Source organism: Macadamia integrifolia, unplaced genomic scaffold, assembly GCF_013358625.1.
Source record: "Macadamia integrifolia cultivar HAES 741 unplaced genomic scaffold, SCU_Mint_v3 scaffold2135, whole genome shotgun sequence".
In the NCBI taxonomy this organism is placed as follows: domain Eukaryota; kingdom Viridiplantae; phylum Streptophyta; class Magnoliopsida; order Proteales; family Proteaceae; genus Macadamia; species Macadamia integrifolia.
This window is the reverse complement of record NW_024868533.1, coordinates 18,329-29,709: the sequence shown is the minus strand read 5'-3', so window position 1 is coordinate 29,709 and position 11,381 is coordinate 18,329. Positions and strand designations below refer to the sequence as shown.

Genomic DNA, 11,381 nt, shown 5'->3' with positions numbered 1-11,381 from the left:
TCTATCAAGGTTAGAAGCAAAGACGACCACCAATAAATAGAGAAACTATGAATTGGCATACCCGACACAACTAACCGAACCAATTGGACCATACCTGCCATAGACAAAGTCTTCCCTTTCCATATAGGCAAAAGACCTCTAATTTTGACCAGAAAAGACATCAACACTTGCTTTTTCACTCTACCCTTGAAAATTTCCACTCCTTAGTACTTAGTAGGAAAAGTACAATCAGGAACCCCAAGAATTTTAGAAATACCCTGCATCCTTTCAGGAAGAATTCTGCCAAGGAACAATTTACATTTTTTTTTTTTTTATATTCATTCTTTGACCTAAAAATTCTTGGTAACGAAGTAAAAAGAATTAAGATGCCTGGTGTAATTAACAGAGGTATTCATAAATATGAATATGTTATCAGTAAATAATAATTGCACAAGACCTTAGTACCTCTAGGGTCAGGCAGAGCTTTAATTTTCTTTTCCTCTATAAGTTTTCTCAAACCTCTACAAAAGAATTCCTCAATAAGAGTAAAATAGGAGACATGGGTCACCTTGGTGAAGCCCTCTTTCCATCCCAAAGTACCCAATTGTACCACCATTGAGAAGAATACAAATTCTAGTGGATGAAAGGCTTTACGAAATCCAATTGATCCATTTCTCAGAGAACCCAAACCGACGAAGCACACAAAACAAAAATCCTAGGATAATGTATCAAAAGCTTTCTAAATGTCAATTTTGACTCCGACCCACCACCTCTTATTGCTGAGAACATCAAGTTTGATCACTCAGACGCCATGCTTATATTTGGTTGAATCAATTTCCCCTTTTGAAAGCACCTTGCTCTTCAGAGACAAGACGAGGAAGGAGATGCAACATCCTTATGGCTATTATTTTAGAAATTGCAAAAGAAACTCCTCACATAAAGGGGTCTGAATTTGTCCAGAGATTCAACTCTATCCACCTTTGAAATCAAAACCAAGAAGTTATTATTGATACTCCTTGGCATGATACCAAATTTGAAGAATTCCTTCACTGTATTGCATTGATCATAAGATATCACCTCCCAACAATGCCTAAAAAAGGTACCAGAGAACCTGTTAGACCCAGGCGATTTCTCAGGGTCAAGGTCCCATACCACTTTCTTAGTTTCAACCTCTCTTAGAATTAGATAAACGGTCAACAAATCCACCTCATCGATAAGCTTTGTATACAATCCAATAATTCCAGATGCTCCACAAGTGGCATGGAATTGTGAAAATCTTCAAAGTAGCTCTCCATATACTATACAATTCTCTCCCAATCTAGTAGTAGAGACCCATCCATCGTTCTCGGTATTCTTTGCCCTCCTAATTTTGGTGTAGATGTGAAAGAACTTGGAGTTACGCTCCCCTTCTTCAATCCACCTCAATCTGGATTTTTCGACCCAAAGCTTCTCATGGTTCTACAAAGCTTTTAGATACTTTGTTTTAGCATTGACCTCCATGACAAACAAAGTTCATCAAGACCCCTTACTTCGATTTGCTCTTGAACAACTGAGAAAGCCTCCTCATCCTTAACTAATTCGGTCTCAAAGTTGGGAAAAGTAGCTCTTGACCAAGCTCACAAAGATGGTTTCAGCCTCTTTCATTTCTGATCCAAAACAGAAATTGCACCCCCTAAAATAGGATGCTCCTAGGACTATTTAACCACTTTCAAAAAGGAAACATCCTCCATCTAAATTTTATGTATTCGAAATGAGAAATTGATCAGCTTTGGAACATCCTAAGAAGAGATCACCAGAGGAGAATGATCTAAGCACACTCTTGGCAAAACAGTTTGAGCACAATCCTAAAAATGATTTAGCTAATCCTCAATACTAAAACTTCTATCCAAAACATCAAGAACATTACCTCGGAGTCTATTGTTAGACCAAGTAAACTTCCTCCCCTATGATGGAACCTGAATCATTAAGCACATATTAGTCATGGCACTAAATTCAGTCGCAGATCCCAAGCTAAAGTTCCCAGGCCCAACTTGAGCAGCCACAACTGTAAGGTCAATCCACAGATCCCTTTGACCAGGTTGAAAGCAACTGGCCTGCATTGTCAAAACTATCACATCACGACCTCTCCATCCCCACCTTCAAAGTAATTTGTTGGTCCGAAGTAGAGATGACATGGGGTGCTTGCAGACCTTTTTTCCATATTATCTATAAGTTGAGAACTTTTTCAATTCTTTCATTATGAATACAGTATGCTATGTAACTAAGTCTACTAAATAATAGCTTAGGAAAAGCCGAGACTTCGATCATAGGTTTAGCCAAACATATCAGATCTAAACCATGATCCTTCACAATTAGACGTAAGGTTGTATGGGCTACAACCTTCTTAAATCCTCTTAGGTTCCAAAAGAGGATTCGTATAAATCACCTTCAATTTTCAACAATACAATCAGACCTTTTGATCTGCTCCGCATTGCTAACACGTGTATCCTTTTTCCTTCTAACAACCTCCAAACCTTCGGTGCTCTCCAAAGCTTTTGACGCCTCATCGACATGAGAGATATCTATATGATAAACAATCAATGCACCTCCTTGTATGACAGAGTAATTGCAGAGACCATATGATCTTGATCATAAGACACCATGCCCCAATGTCATAGCACCCCGCTTGCTCCACTACTAGAAGCACCATGGCTAGGGTGAGAAACCCCATCATCAACATTCACTTTAGCAGCATTCCTTGCATCAATAACCTCGTTAGAGGTTGACTCCCCTACTGCAGACCTGCCATGGCCTGATCTATTGGATGAATCTGCACCAAGAGATTGACATGCTCCCATTCTAGTGCCATGAGCTAGTAGGAGATTTCCCACCTCATGCATATCCCTTCTCAATGGCAACAGAATCTCTATCCTTCTTGAAATTGCGCCTTTAGAGTTGGAAGTTTGGTCCACGTGGTTACCATTCAAGGTTGGAGATCTTGAAGATCCAATCCTTGATTGGGAACACAATCCTTGAGAATGACTCTGATAGGGAAATTTTCCTCCTTAGGTTGACCTCCTCCTTCCTCATCATTGACGTAAGTTGCTCCCATTGTATCACCGTCGACCTACTCTCTTGGCTTTGCTTCAACCATCTTCTTCTCTCTACAATTTCTGAGGACATGGCCCACTTTTTTGCAATAACCAAAGTGCCCTAAGGCGTCCTCATATATTATTTCTTTGCTTACACTAAAACAGTTCCTCCCTAGTTGGTTCATTCCTTTCAATTTGAATCTCATTAAGGCATTTGCCATTAACTTCAATCTCTACTAAAACACGGGCGAAGTTGTCCATAAAAGTAGCTCGAGTTTTGCGAACAATCGCAATAGGCCTTCCCACTGCCTTTGCCATAGTAAGTAATATTTTCTCATGCTAGTACTCCAGAGGCATATCTAAATCCATTCTAGAGGTTTCTTATGAATGCTAAAATCTAGGCGCCATCGTTGAAATCTAATTCATTGACCTCCTACTTTCACTAGACTTCCCCTCCATATGCTAGTCATATCGCACTCATACTCAAATTTAAAAAGAAAAAAACCCTTTCCCATAGGCACATACCTTCCTTTTAGATTCCGTAATTCTTTGGCTTCCCTTGAATGTCATCCATCACCATGAAATGAAAGTTTGTTCTCCCAATAAGCAAGAACCGAAACCCAAGTAATCTTTCTTTGTATGTCTCTTGAGGTACAATGACTTTCGTAAAAGAACCAACATGGATGGGTTCAGGTAATTCATCAACATCAGGTAAGGCACTCCCAACAACACTGGAATAAGTAGCCTATAAAGCAACCAAATGAATGATTGCAAGAGTCATGTTCGCTAACCTTTCCTCCTCTGTTTGCATATCACCCTCCGACTTGATCTCCAAAGACTCAAAGGTTGGTGGTTGTCCACTATCAAGCGGTCAATTGCCATGTCAGGATCTTCGCAATCTCATAAAACCCTAACTGTAGTATCAAAGCTTCTCTCTCCTCCCGTCATTCTCAAAGAGAGCTTCATCTCATTTTAGTTGATCTAATTGAATGGTTGTGGTTTATGGGTATTAGATGATGAATCCAATCTGGAATTCATATTTTTTTTCCCCTTTTCTTTTGGGGCGGTGTTTAATTTCTAGGAAGCTTCAATAATTCAATTCAACAAAACTAAAATGATTATTACAACCTAAACAAATATAAACCCATCAGTCAATATCTCTATAGAATTAATTAGAATACTTAACAAAGTGTATATAAAATGACTTTAGAATACTTAAGTTTAGGTGTACATAAAATGTCCCTGAGGCACTATATTGGACAACGAATCACCATGCAACATTTAGAGGATAGGTAGAGAGCCACTTAGTGAGATTCAGATATTTCTCTGTAAGTCAACCTGCTAACGAGATAATTAGGGTTAGGATTGAACTATCTCTTTGAGCCGTAAGTTAAAAGACAACTTATAAGCATCGATATTCTTTTTAGAGACTTCAATAATAGTTTTTTATTTTTTGGTAAATAAACTTCTACTCATGGAAGGGAGTAGAAGTTACCGAATTATAAAATTTCTTCAACCATGGAGTGGAAATAGGCCAAACCCTCCAGCTTGGCACAAACAAGGCCTTCCTGGCTAAGGAGTTAGGTACAAAGTTGAATTATTAGGAATAAAATGGAAATTACAATCCAAAAAATAAGATAAAAGACGAACTATGTCCACCACAGGCTAAACAAAAATAGAGTAATCGATGTGTTCCTCCTCGGTGATGTAAGGGCATAACTCCTTACAATCTGATTCTATAAGAATTCTGTCAAATAACTTAAAGATTGCTTCTAACAACCAACTTCGTACTGCCACCGCTTCCCCAGGAGGCTAGAAGCAAAGTCTAAGGCTGGAAATCGCAACACATATATGTCCTTGATGGTCTCTAATAATGAAGTAGATACCTCCCTGAATAGGCTATAATATGAGTTTAATTGAGAGATTTCTATGCAAACACCCAGATCAATATGGATCCATAACCTATATTTTCCTATATATAGCTAATGTAACCTAACACTTCATGTATCGATCATATATGATTACCATACCAATGCTACTATCATTATTAGAATCCTAAAAATGGTGGAAAAACAAACCCTTTCTCATATGTGTGCAGATTAATGGAGATAAACAGCAACAAAAATATGCAAAGAATAATAATACAGATAAATTAAAATTTAAGCCAAACCGTAGAAGAACACACCAACTTTTATCTGGAAAATCCTTCCGTGGTGAAAAGGAAAACCACTATATATAGTCCAGATAAAACTTCCATATGTAGATAATAGGAGTACAATGTTCCTCTCTAGTTAAACTAGAGGCTACAAAGCATTAAGAGAAATAACACTCTTTGATATCAAAGTATCTCACCAAAACAATAGATGGATTTACTGTACTTACACCTCAATACTAGTAAGAACATATACATGAAGAACTATCACCTTTCCTACATGCCTGTAGTAGGAAAACGTTGTAGAATCTGTAATGTACATAAATAAAGTATCCAAAAAAGCCTCATCTTTTTTTTCTTCTTCGGAAACATGGCTCACGTGAGATATTGCAATCCCTCATAAGGCTCAGAAATGAAAATGAGGGCATGAGAGGGGTAAAACTCTCTTATCGCCCTTTTCCCCTTTCATATAAACATTGACAAAGAGTGTGAGAGACATCCTCCTCGAAGGAGGTTTGTGTTGTCTTAAAGCAAAAGATGTGCCCAACAAACTCTCCCTCTAACTCATGAGGAGGAACCTGCCACGCCCAAGCCTTCCCTGCTTTTGTAAAGTCATGTTTCACCTTGGGTAATGCTTTTGTTGTCATATATGCACTATTATTGTCTGTATGGATCTTCGTAAGTTCTATAAGCTTGTATCATAAAACATCCCTAATCTAGTGATACCTTATATCGGCATGCTTGGACTTGTAATGGAAACTAGGATTTTTCCTTAAGTGGATGACACTCTGACAGTCACATTGAACAATGTATTTGTCCTACTTCTAACCTATTTCTTGAAGGAACCGCTTCATCCACAACATCCCCATGTAGGATTCTACTACAACAGTATACTCAAATTTTGTAGTTGATAATGCCATATACTTCTGCAACTTGGAGTGACATGAAATTGCTCCCCCTGCAAAAGGAAACATATACTCAAATGTAGACTTTCTTAAGTCAATGTCACCTCCCAAAATCTACTTCTATATATCACTGAATATAGGTTTATCACATCCACAACACAAACATGCATTTGATGAACCTTTCAGATGCCTCATAAACCATTAATTGCTTCCCACTGCTTTTTTCTAGGATTGTTAAGAAATCTATTTCACAATTCCAGTTGTATGTGCAATATCAGGTCTTGTAAACACTATGGCATATATTAAATTTTCTATAGCTGATCCCTGGGAAATTTTCTTCATCTCTATTCATCCTAGCTCAGTTGAAGGGCTTTGTTCATTGCTCAATTTGAAGTGATTTGCAAGAGAAGGATTGACTAACTTTTCTTTGTCCATATTGAAGCTTTCAAGAACATTATGAATGTACACCTTTCTAGTGATAGCCAAAATTTTACCCTTTTTCTATCAAAAGAGAACTTCATGCCCAAGATTTGTTGTACCTTTCCTAAGTCCTTTAGAGTGACTTGCTCAATTCCTTCCTTAACCAGTCAGTTTTGCTAATGTCCTTTCCAACAATCAACATAGAACAAAAGAATGATAAAAACCACCTTCTAAAAATTTCTTAACAATTACATAATCACTTGATGTTGTCTGTTGTACCCATGATCTACTATGAGTGAATAAACCTTCTTGGTCCATGCCTTGGTGCATGTTTTAAGTTGTATAAGCTCTTCCTTAACCTATAAACCATGTAACCTTGACTTTGAAATATTTTGGTTGTTTCATGTAATTCTCGTCCTCTAGATCAGCATGAAAGAAGGTTATCTTTACATCAAGTTGTTGAATTTCTAAATTCATGCTTGTAGATATACCCAACACAACGCAAATGGATGACATCTTCACTATAGAAGAGAAAACATCTTCAAAAGTCAATGTCTTTTGTTTTTTTTTTCTTGTCAAAATCCTTAATAACAGCCTTGCCTTGTACCTTAGTTGTGAGCTATTCTCTTCTCTCTTCAACTTGAATACCCATGTATTTTTTTAGTGACTTCTTATCTTTATGTAGATTTACCAAATCATAATTGTGGTTCTTATGGAATGAATCCATCTCCGCTTGTATAGCTTTTAACCACTCAACTTTATTTTTGTTGGCATTTATACAATCTATAAATAAATTTTTAGAACCTAAGCCTTTCGTTTTATTGAATAGCTAGGCATTATGATCCATGAAAATTCACATGCTTAAACCTTTCTTTCTTGCCAATGCATTACACTCGTAATTGTGTGAATTATGACTCACCAAAGGATACTAATATTATTTTTCAAGCATCTCGTGTGCTTAATGGCTTGAGTAGCCTGATGCATCGGTAAATTGTTATAATGGTTGGATGTTGTTAGGGAGCATTAAAAGATATACATTGCTTTCACTAATTTATTCCACTATGAAATTCATTTATGCAAAATTTATTGATGTCTTGCTCCAAAAGATGCAATAGTTAGGCCACACAACATTGTTTTTTTTTTTTTTTTTTGTTTGTAAGAACACAACATTATGTTTAGTCATTGTGTTGTTTGTAAGAAGGCAAAGCATAATCATATACTAATAGTCATTTTCTATAATTGAATGTAGTTAATGACTTATCAATAAAGTTCTAGATAAATTTAAATTATATGAAATTATGGGTTCTATAATTTATTTTCTTTCATAAAATTGCAGATAAACCAAGAAAAATAAGTACATTTGCTATAGTACTTGGAGTAGCTTTGGGAACATGTACAATCATCTTGGCTGCCATTGCGTACAAATTGTATAGATTCAAGGGAAAACGAAAAGGTAAAGTATATAAATCACCTTTATTTATATTAAAAGGGAAAAGGATGGGCACACCTCCTATCTGATGCAAGCTAGGGCCTTTGTGTCTATCTCCCTCTTCCCCCTTTGAAATGATCTCATGCACCTCTTGTATGATGCCCCGTCACTCACCTCTATTCGTGCCGCAAGCGGATGGTGTGTCTATTCCTTTCCCATATTAAAAATAATTATGGCCTTATAATAATCTTCTTGTGTCCTTACAAACATCAAAATCAGGGACAAATACAAAATTTCCAAATATATATGATATGGATAAAGTCAGGGAGACTTCTTCATCTTCTCTACAAACAAATTTCTTCAGAGATGGCTTACAACATGTAGAAGATCGAAAACTCCAATTTTCTCATGTACAACATGGAGAAGACCAAGAACTCCAATTATTTGACTTTGATAGTGTCAAAATGGCTACCGACAACTTCTCATTTTGCAACAAAATAGGAGAAGGAGGTTTTGGAATTGTTTATAAGGTAACTTTTTAACGTAGAAGAATATATAATATATGAAATGGAAAGTCTCTTGGAAAACTTTTTATGACTTCATAAATAATCTTTCAGGGGAATCTATCAACGGGACAAGCTATAGCAGTCAAAAGACTTTCAAGGACTTCAGGACAAGGAATGATAGAGTTCAAGAATGAAATTATGTTAATTTCTAAACTTCAACACAGAAACCTTGTCAAACTTGTTGGTGTTTGCATTGAAGGAGAAGAAAAGCTTTTGCTTTATGAGTACTTGAGCAATAAAAGCTTGGATAAAATCCTATTTGGTAAGTTTGTTGTTGCACTTCTTAATTCCTTATTTATTGATAGTTTAGCAGATTATTTACTAGGTGAACTTGAACATTGTTGATAGACCCATCAAAACAAGCAGAATTGGATTGGACTAAGCGCTTTAGGATTATCGAGGGAGTTGCCTGTGGACTACTTTATCTTCATCGTGATTCTCGGTTAAAAGTCATTCATCGAGATTTGAAGGCAAGCAACATTCTCTTAGATGAACACATGAATCCAAAAATTTCAGATTTTGGCATGGCAAGGATCTTCGGCGGGAAGCAGGATCTAGCAAACACTAACCGAGTAGTTGGAACATAGTAAGTATGAAATTTATTTAATTTAGATTTAGACACAATAAATAGAAATCGAAGGACAATTAAAAAAAGTGTTTCCATACTCTAAATTTATCCTTAATTACTCTCATAAGACAATTAAAGGACTTCTCATAGGTGGAACACACTACCTGCAATTAGCAATCTTCCTCTTTTTCACAAGCATGAGTAGGCAATCGTCAAGATGTTGGGAAAGTCATCCTTGGCATAAGCTCTAGTTGATCTCTGTATAATATGTTAAGATGTGTTATTGAATGTTTTATGCAGTGGCTACATGGCACCAGAGTATGCCTTGGAAGGGGTATTTTCTGAAAAATCAGATGTCTTCAGCTTTGGTATCTTGTTACTAGAGATTGTGAGTGGTGTAAAAATTAAAAGCCTTTTTCATGATGAACAACATCTAGGCCTACTGAGTTATGTAAGTAACATTTTAATGTCCTTTTCTTGTGCCATCTTTAATTGATCATTTAATTTTCCATCTTGAATTTTCATTTTGACATTTTAGAGTAATTCATTTCCAGGCATGGCAATTATGGAGTGAAGGCAAGGTAATGCAATTGATTGATCAAAGAGTAATTAATAGTTGTAATCAACTTGAAGCAATGAGATGCATCCATATAGGGCTCCTATGTGTGCAAGATTATGCGGTTGATAGGCCAACTATGTATAAAGTAGTTTCCATGCTTAGTACTGAAACACCTCTTAATCCTCCAAAAATGCCATTATACATTCGTGATGTGACTCACATTAATTTGAGTTCATATGGAAGTGATATAAACTCTACAAATGAATGTACGATAACAGCCATTGAGAGCCGATAAGTAGCATAGTTTCTTATGTTGTATGTGCCCTTTTATTTTGTTTGGGATGTATACTAAAACATGTGTCTCGGTTTGTATAAATATATCCTTTCTTTCTTCTCTTGACAGTTGGTCTTTCTACCATTGAATTTCAAGAGTTTCTTTTTTCCAAAGCCTTTGGCACTGTTGTGCAAAATACCCTTCATGGTTAAGTGATGAAAGCTATATGCTGCAATATTAGGGGCTTTTAATGCCCCCTAAAAAAGCATTGAGTAGTCAATGATCTCCTTAAAAAATCTCATGCTTTGATTTGTATCCTTTTAGAAACTATAGATGAGGATGTCAAGATGGATGTAAAATCAAAATAAGAAGGATAAAGTAAGGAATGAACATATTAGAGTTAATTTGAGAGCTGCCCCAATCAATAATAAGTTCCGAAAAAGTTGTTTGGTGTGGTATGGCCATGTCCAATGGAGGCCTGAGGATGCCCCAGTAAGGGAGAGTGATCTGATTCCAATTAAATGAGCTAAAAGAGCGAGGGATGAACCTGAAATGACTGTAAGAGAAGTAGTGAGAAATGACATGCAATGTCTAGGTCTTGTCCTAAGTGTAAGACATCAAATAGAGATGGTTGTAAGGTAATGATCTATTCAGCCGACTCCATTTAGCTAAGATTTTCTTGACTTGTTGGTGCTATGTAAATTTTATTTTACTTTCATTTCACCTGTTTTTATTTCTTCTAATTTGTTTTTCTTGGATCCATGTAACCGACCCCTTGAAGTTGGGATAAGGCTAAGTTTGTTGTTGTTTGTTTTTAGAAACTAAATTATAGGTTGATTCTATTTATTCCATATTCAAGCTTCTTATAATGGTTTACTCATGTGCTCACAATGGTTCCCCTTCTTCTCCTGTTCATATTTGTGTGGGTTGGAATACTTTTTCTTCTTCGGTAAACATCAATCAAATGGATGCTCAGCACATCCCCATGCCTGTTAATTTTCATGCGTTATCCGCTTCCTTCCCTTTTTTTGGTTAGTTATGGAAATAACAGGGCTGAAGATAGGAGAAGTTTGTGTCACACAATTGAAGCTCTTGCTTCAATTAGCTTGAGGATTTTAATAGTTGCACTTTTAATAGACCTAAAGTGGAAGGGAGAGATCCTTACTTGGTGTAACGAACTTAGTTTGAGAAGAATTTACAGCAAATTAGATGGAGCTCTGGTTAATACCGCTCAAGTGGATACTCTTAGACATTCTAAAGTAGTTATCTCCATTTTGGGAGATAGAGACATTGGTCCCGAGCCTTTCATATTCTTTAATGCTTGGGTTAATAAGGAGGATTTCAGGGAGCTTATTAAATAAGGCTGGGAGAAAGGCAATTCCAACTAGTCTTAATCCTCGCTTTGCTCTTAAATAAAAAATGTCAAAAGAAGGTTATAAGATTGGAATAGAGTGGAGT

The 11,381-nt window shown here is 36.4% G+C and overlaps 1 protein-coding gene across 1 annotated transcript; it reads left to right on the top strand.

Moving 5' to 3' along the window:
- Nucleotides 1–7,868: 7,868 nt before the first annotated feature.
- Nucleotides 7,869–10,051, top strand: LOC122065879 (putative G-type lectin S-receptor-like serine/threonine-protein kinase At1g61610). Its single transcript, XM_042629702.1, has 6 exons — nucleotides 7,869–7,980; nucleotides 8,236–8,486; nucleotides 8,574–8,784; nucleotides 8,871–9,108; nucleotides 9,391–9,541; nucleotides 9,645–10,051. The coding sequence occupies exons 2-6, from the start codon at nucleotides 8,268–8,270 to the stop codon at nucleotides 9,942–9,944; spliced, it is 1,119 nt and encodes a 372-aa protein (XP_042485636.1). The 5' UTR covers nucleotides 7,869–7,980; nucleotides 8,236–8,267; the 3' UTR covers nucleotides 9,945–10,051.
- Nucleotides 10,052–11,381: the final 1,330 nt, after the last annotated feature.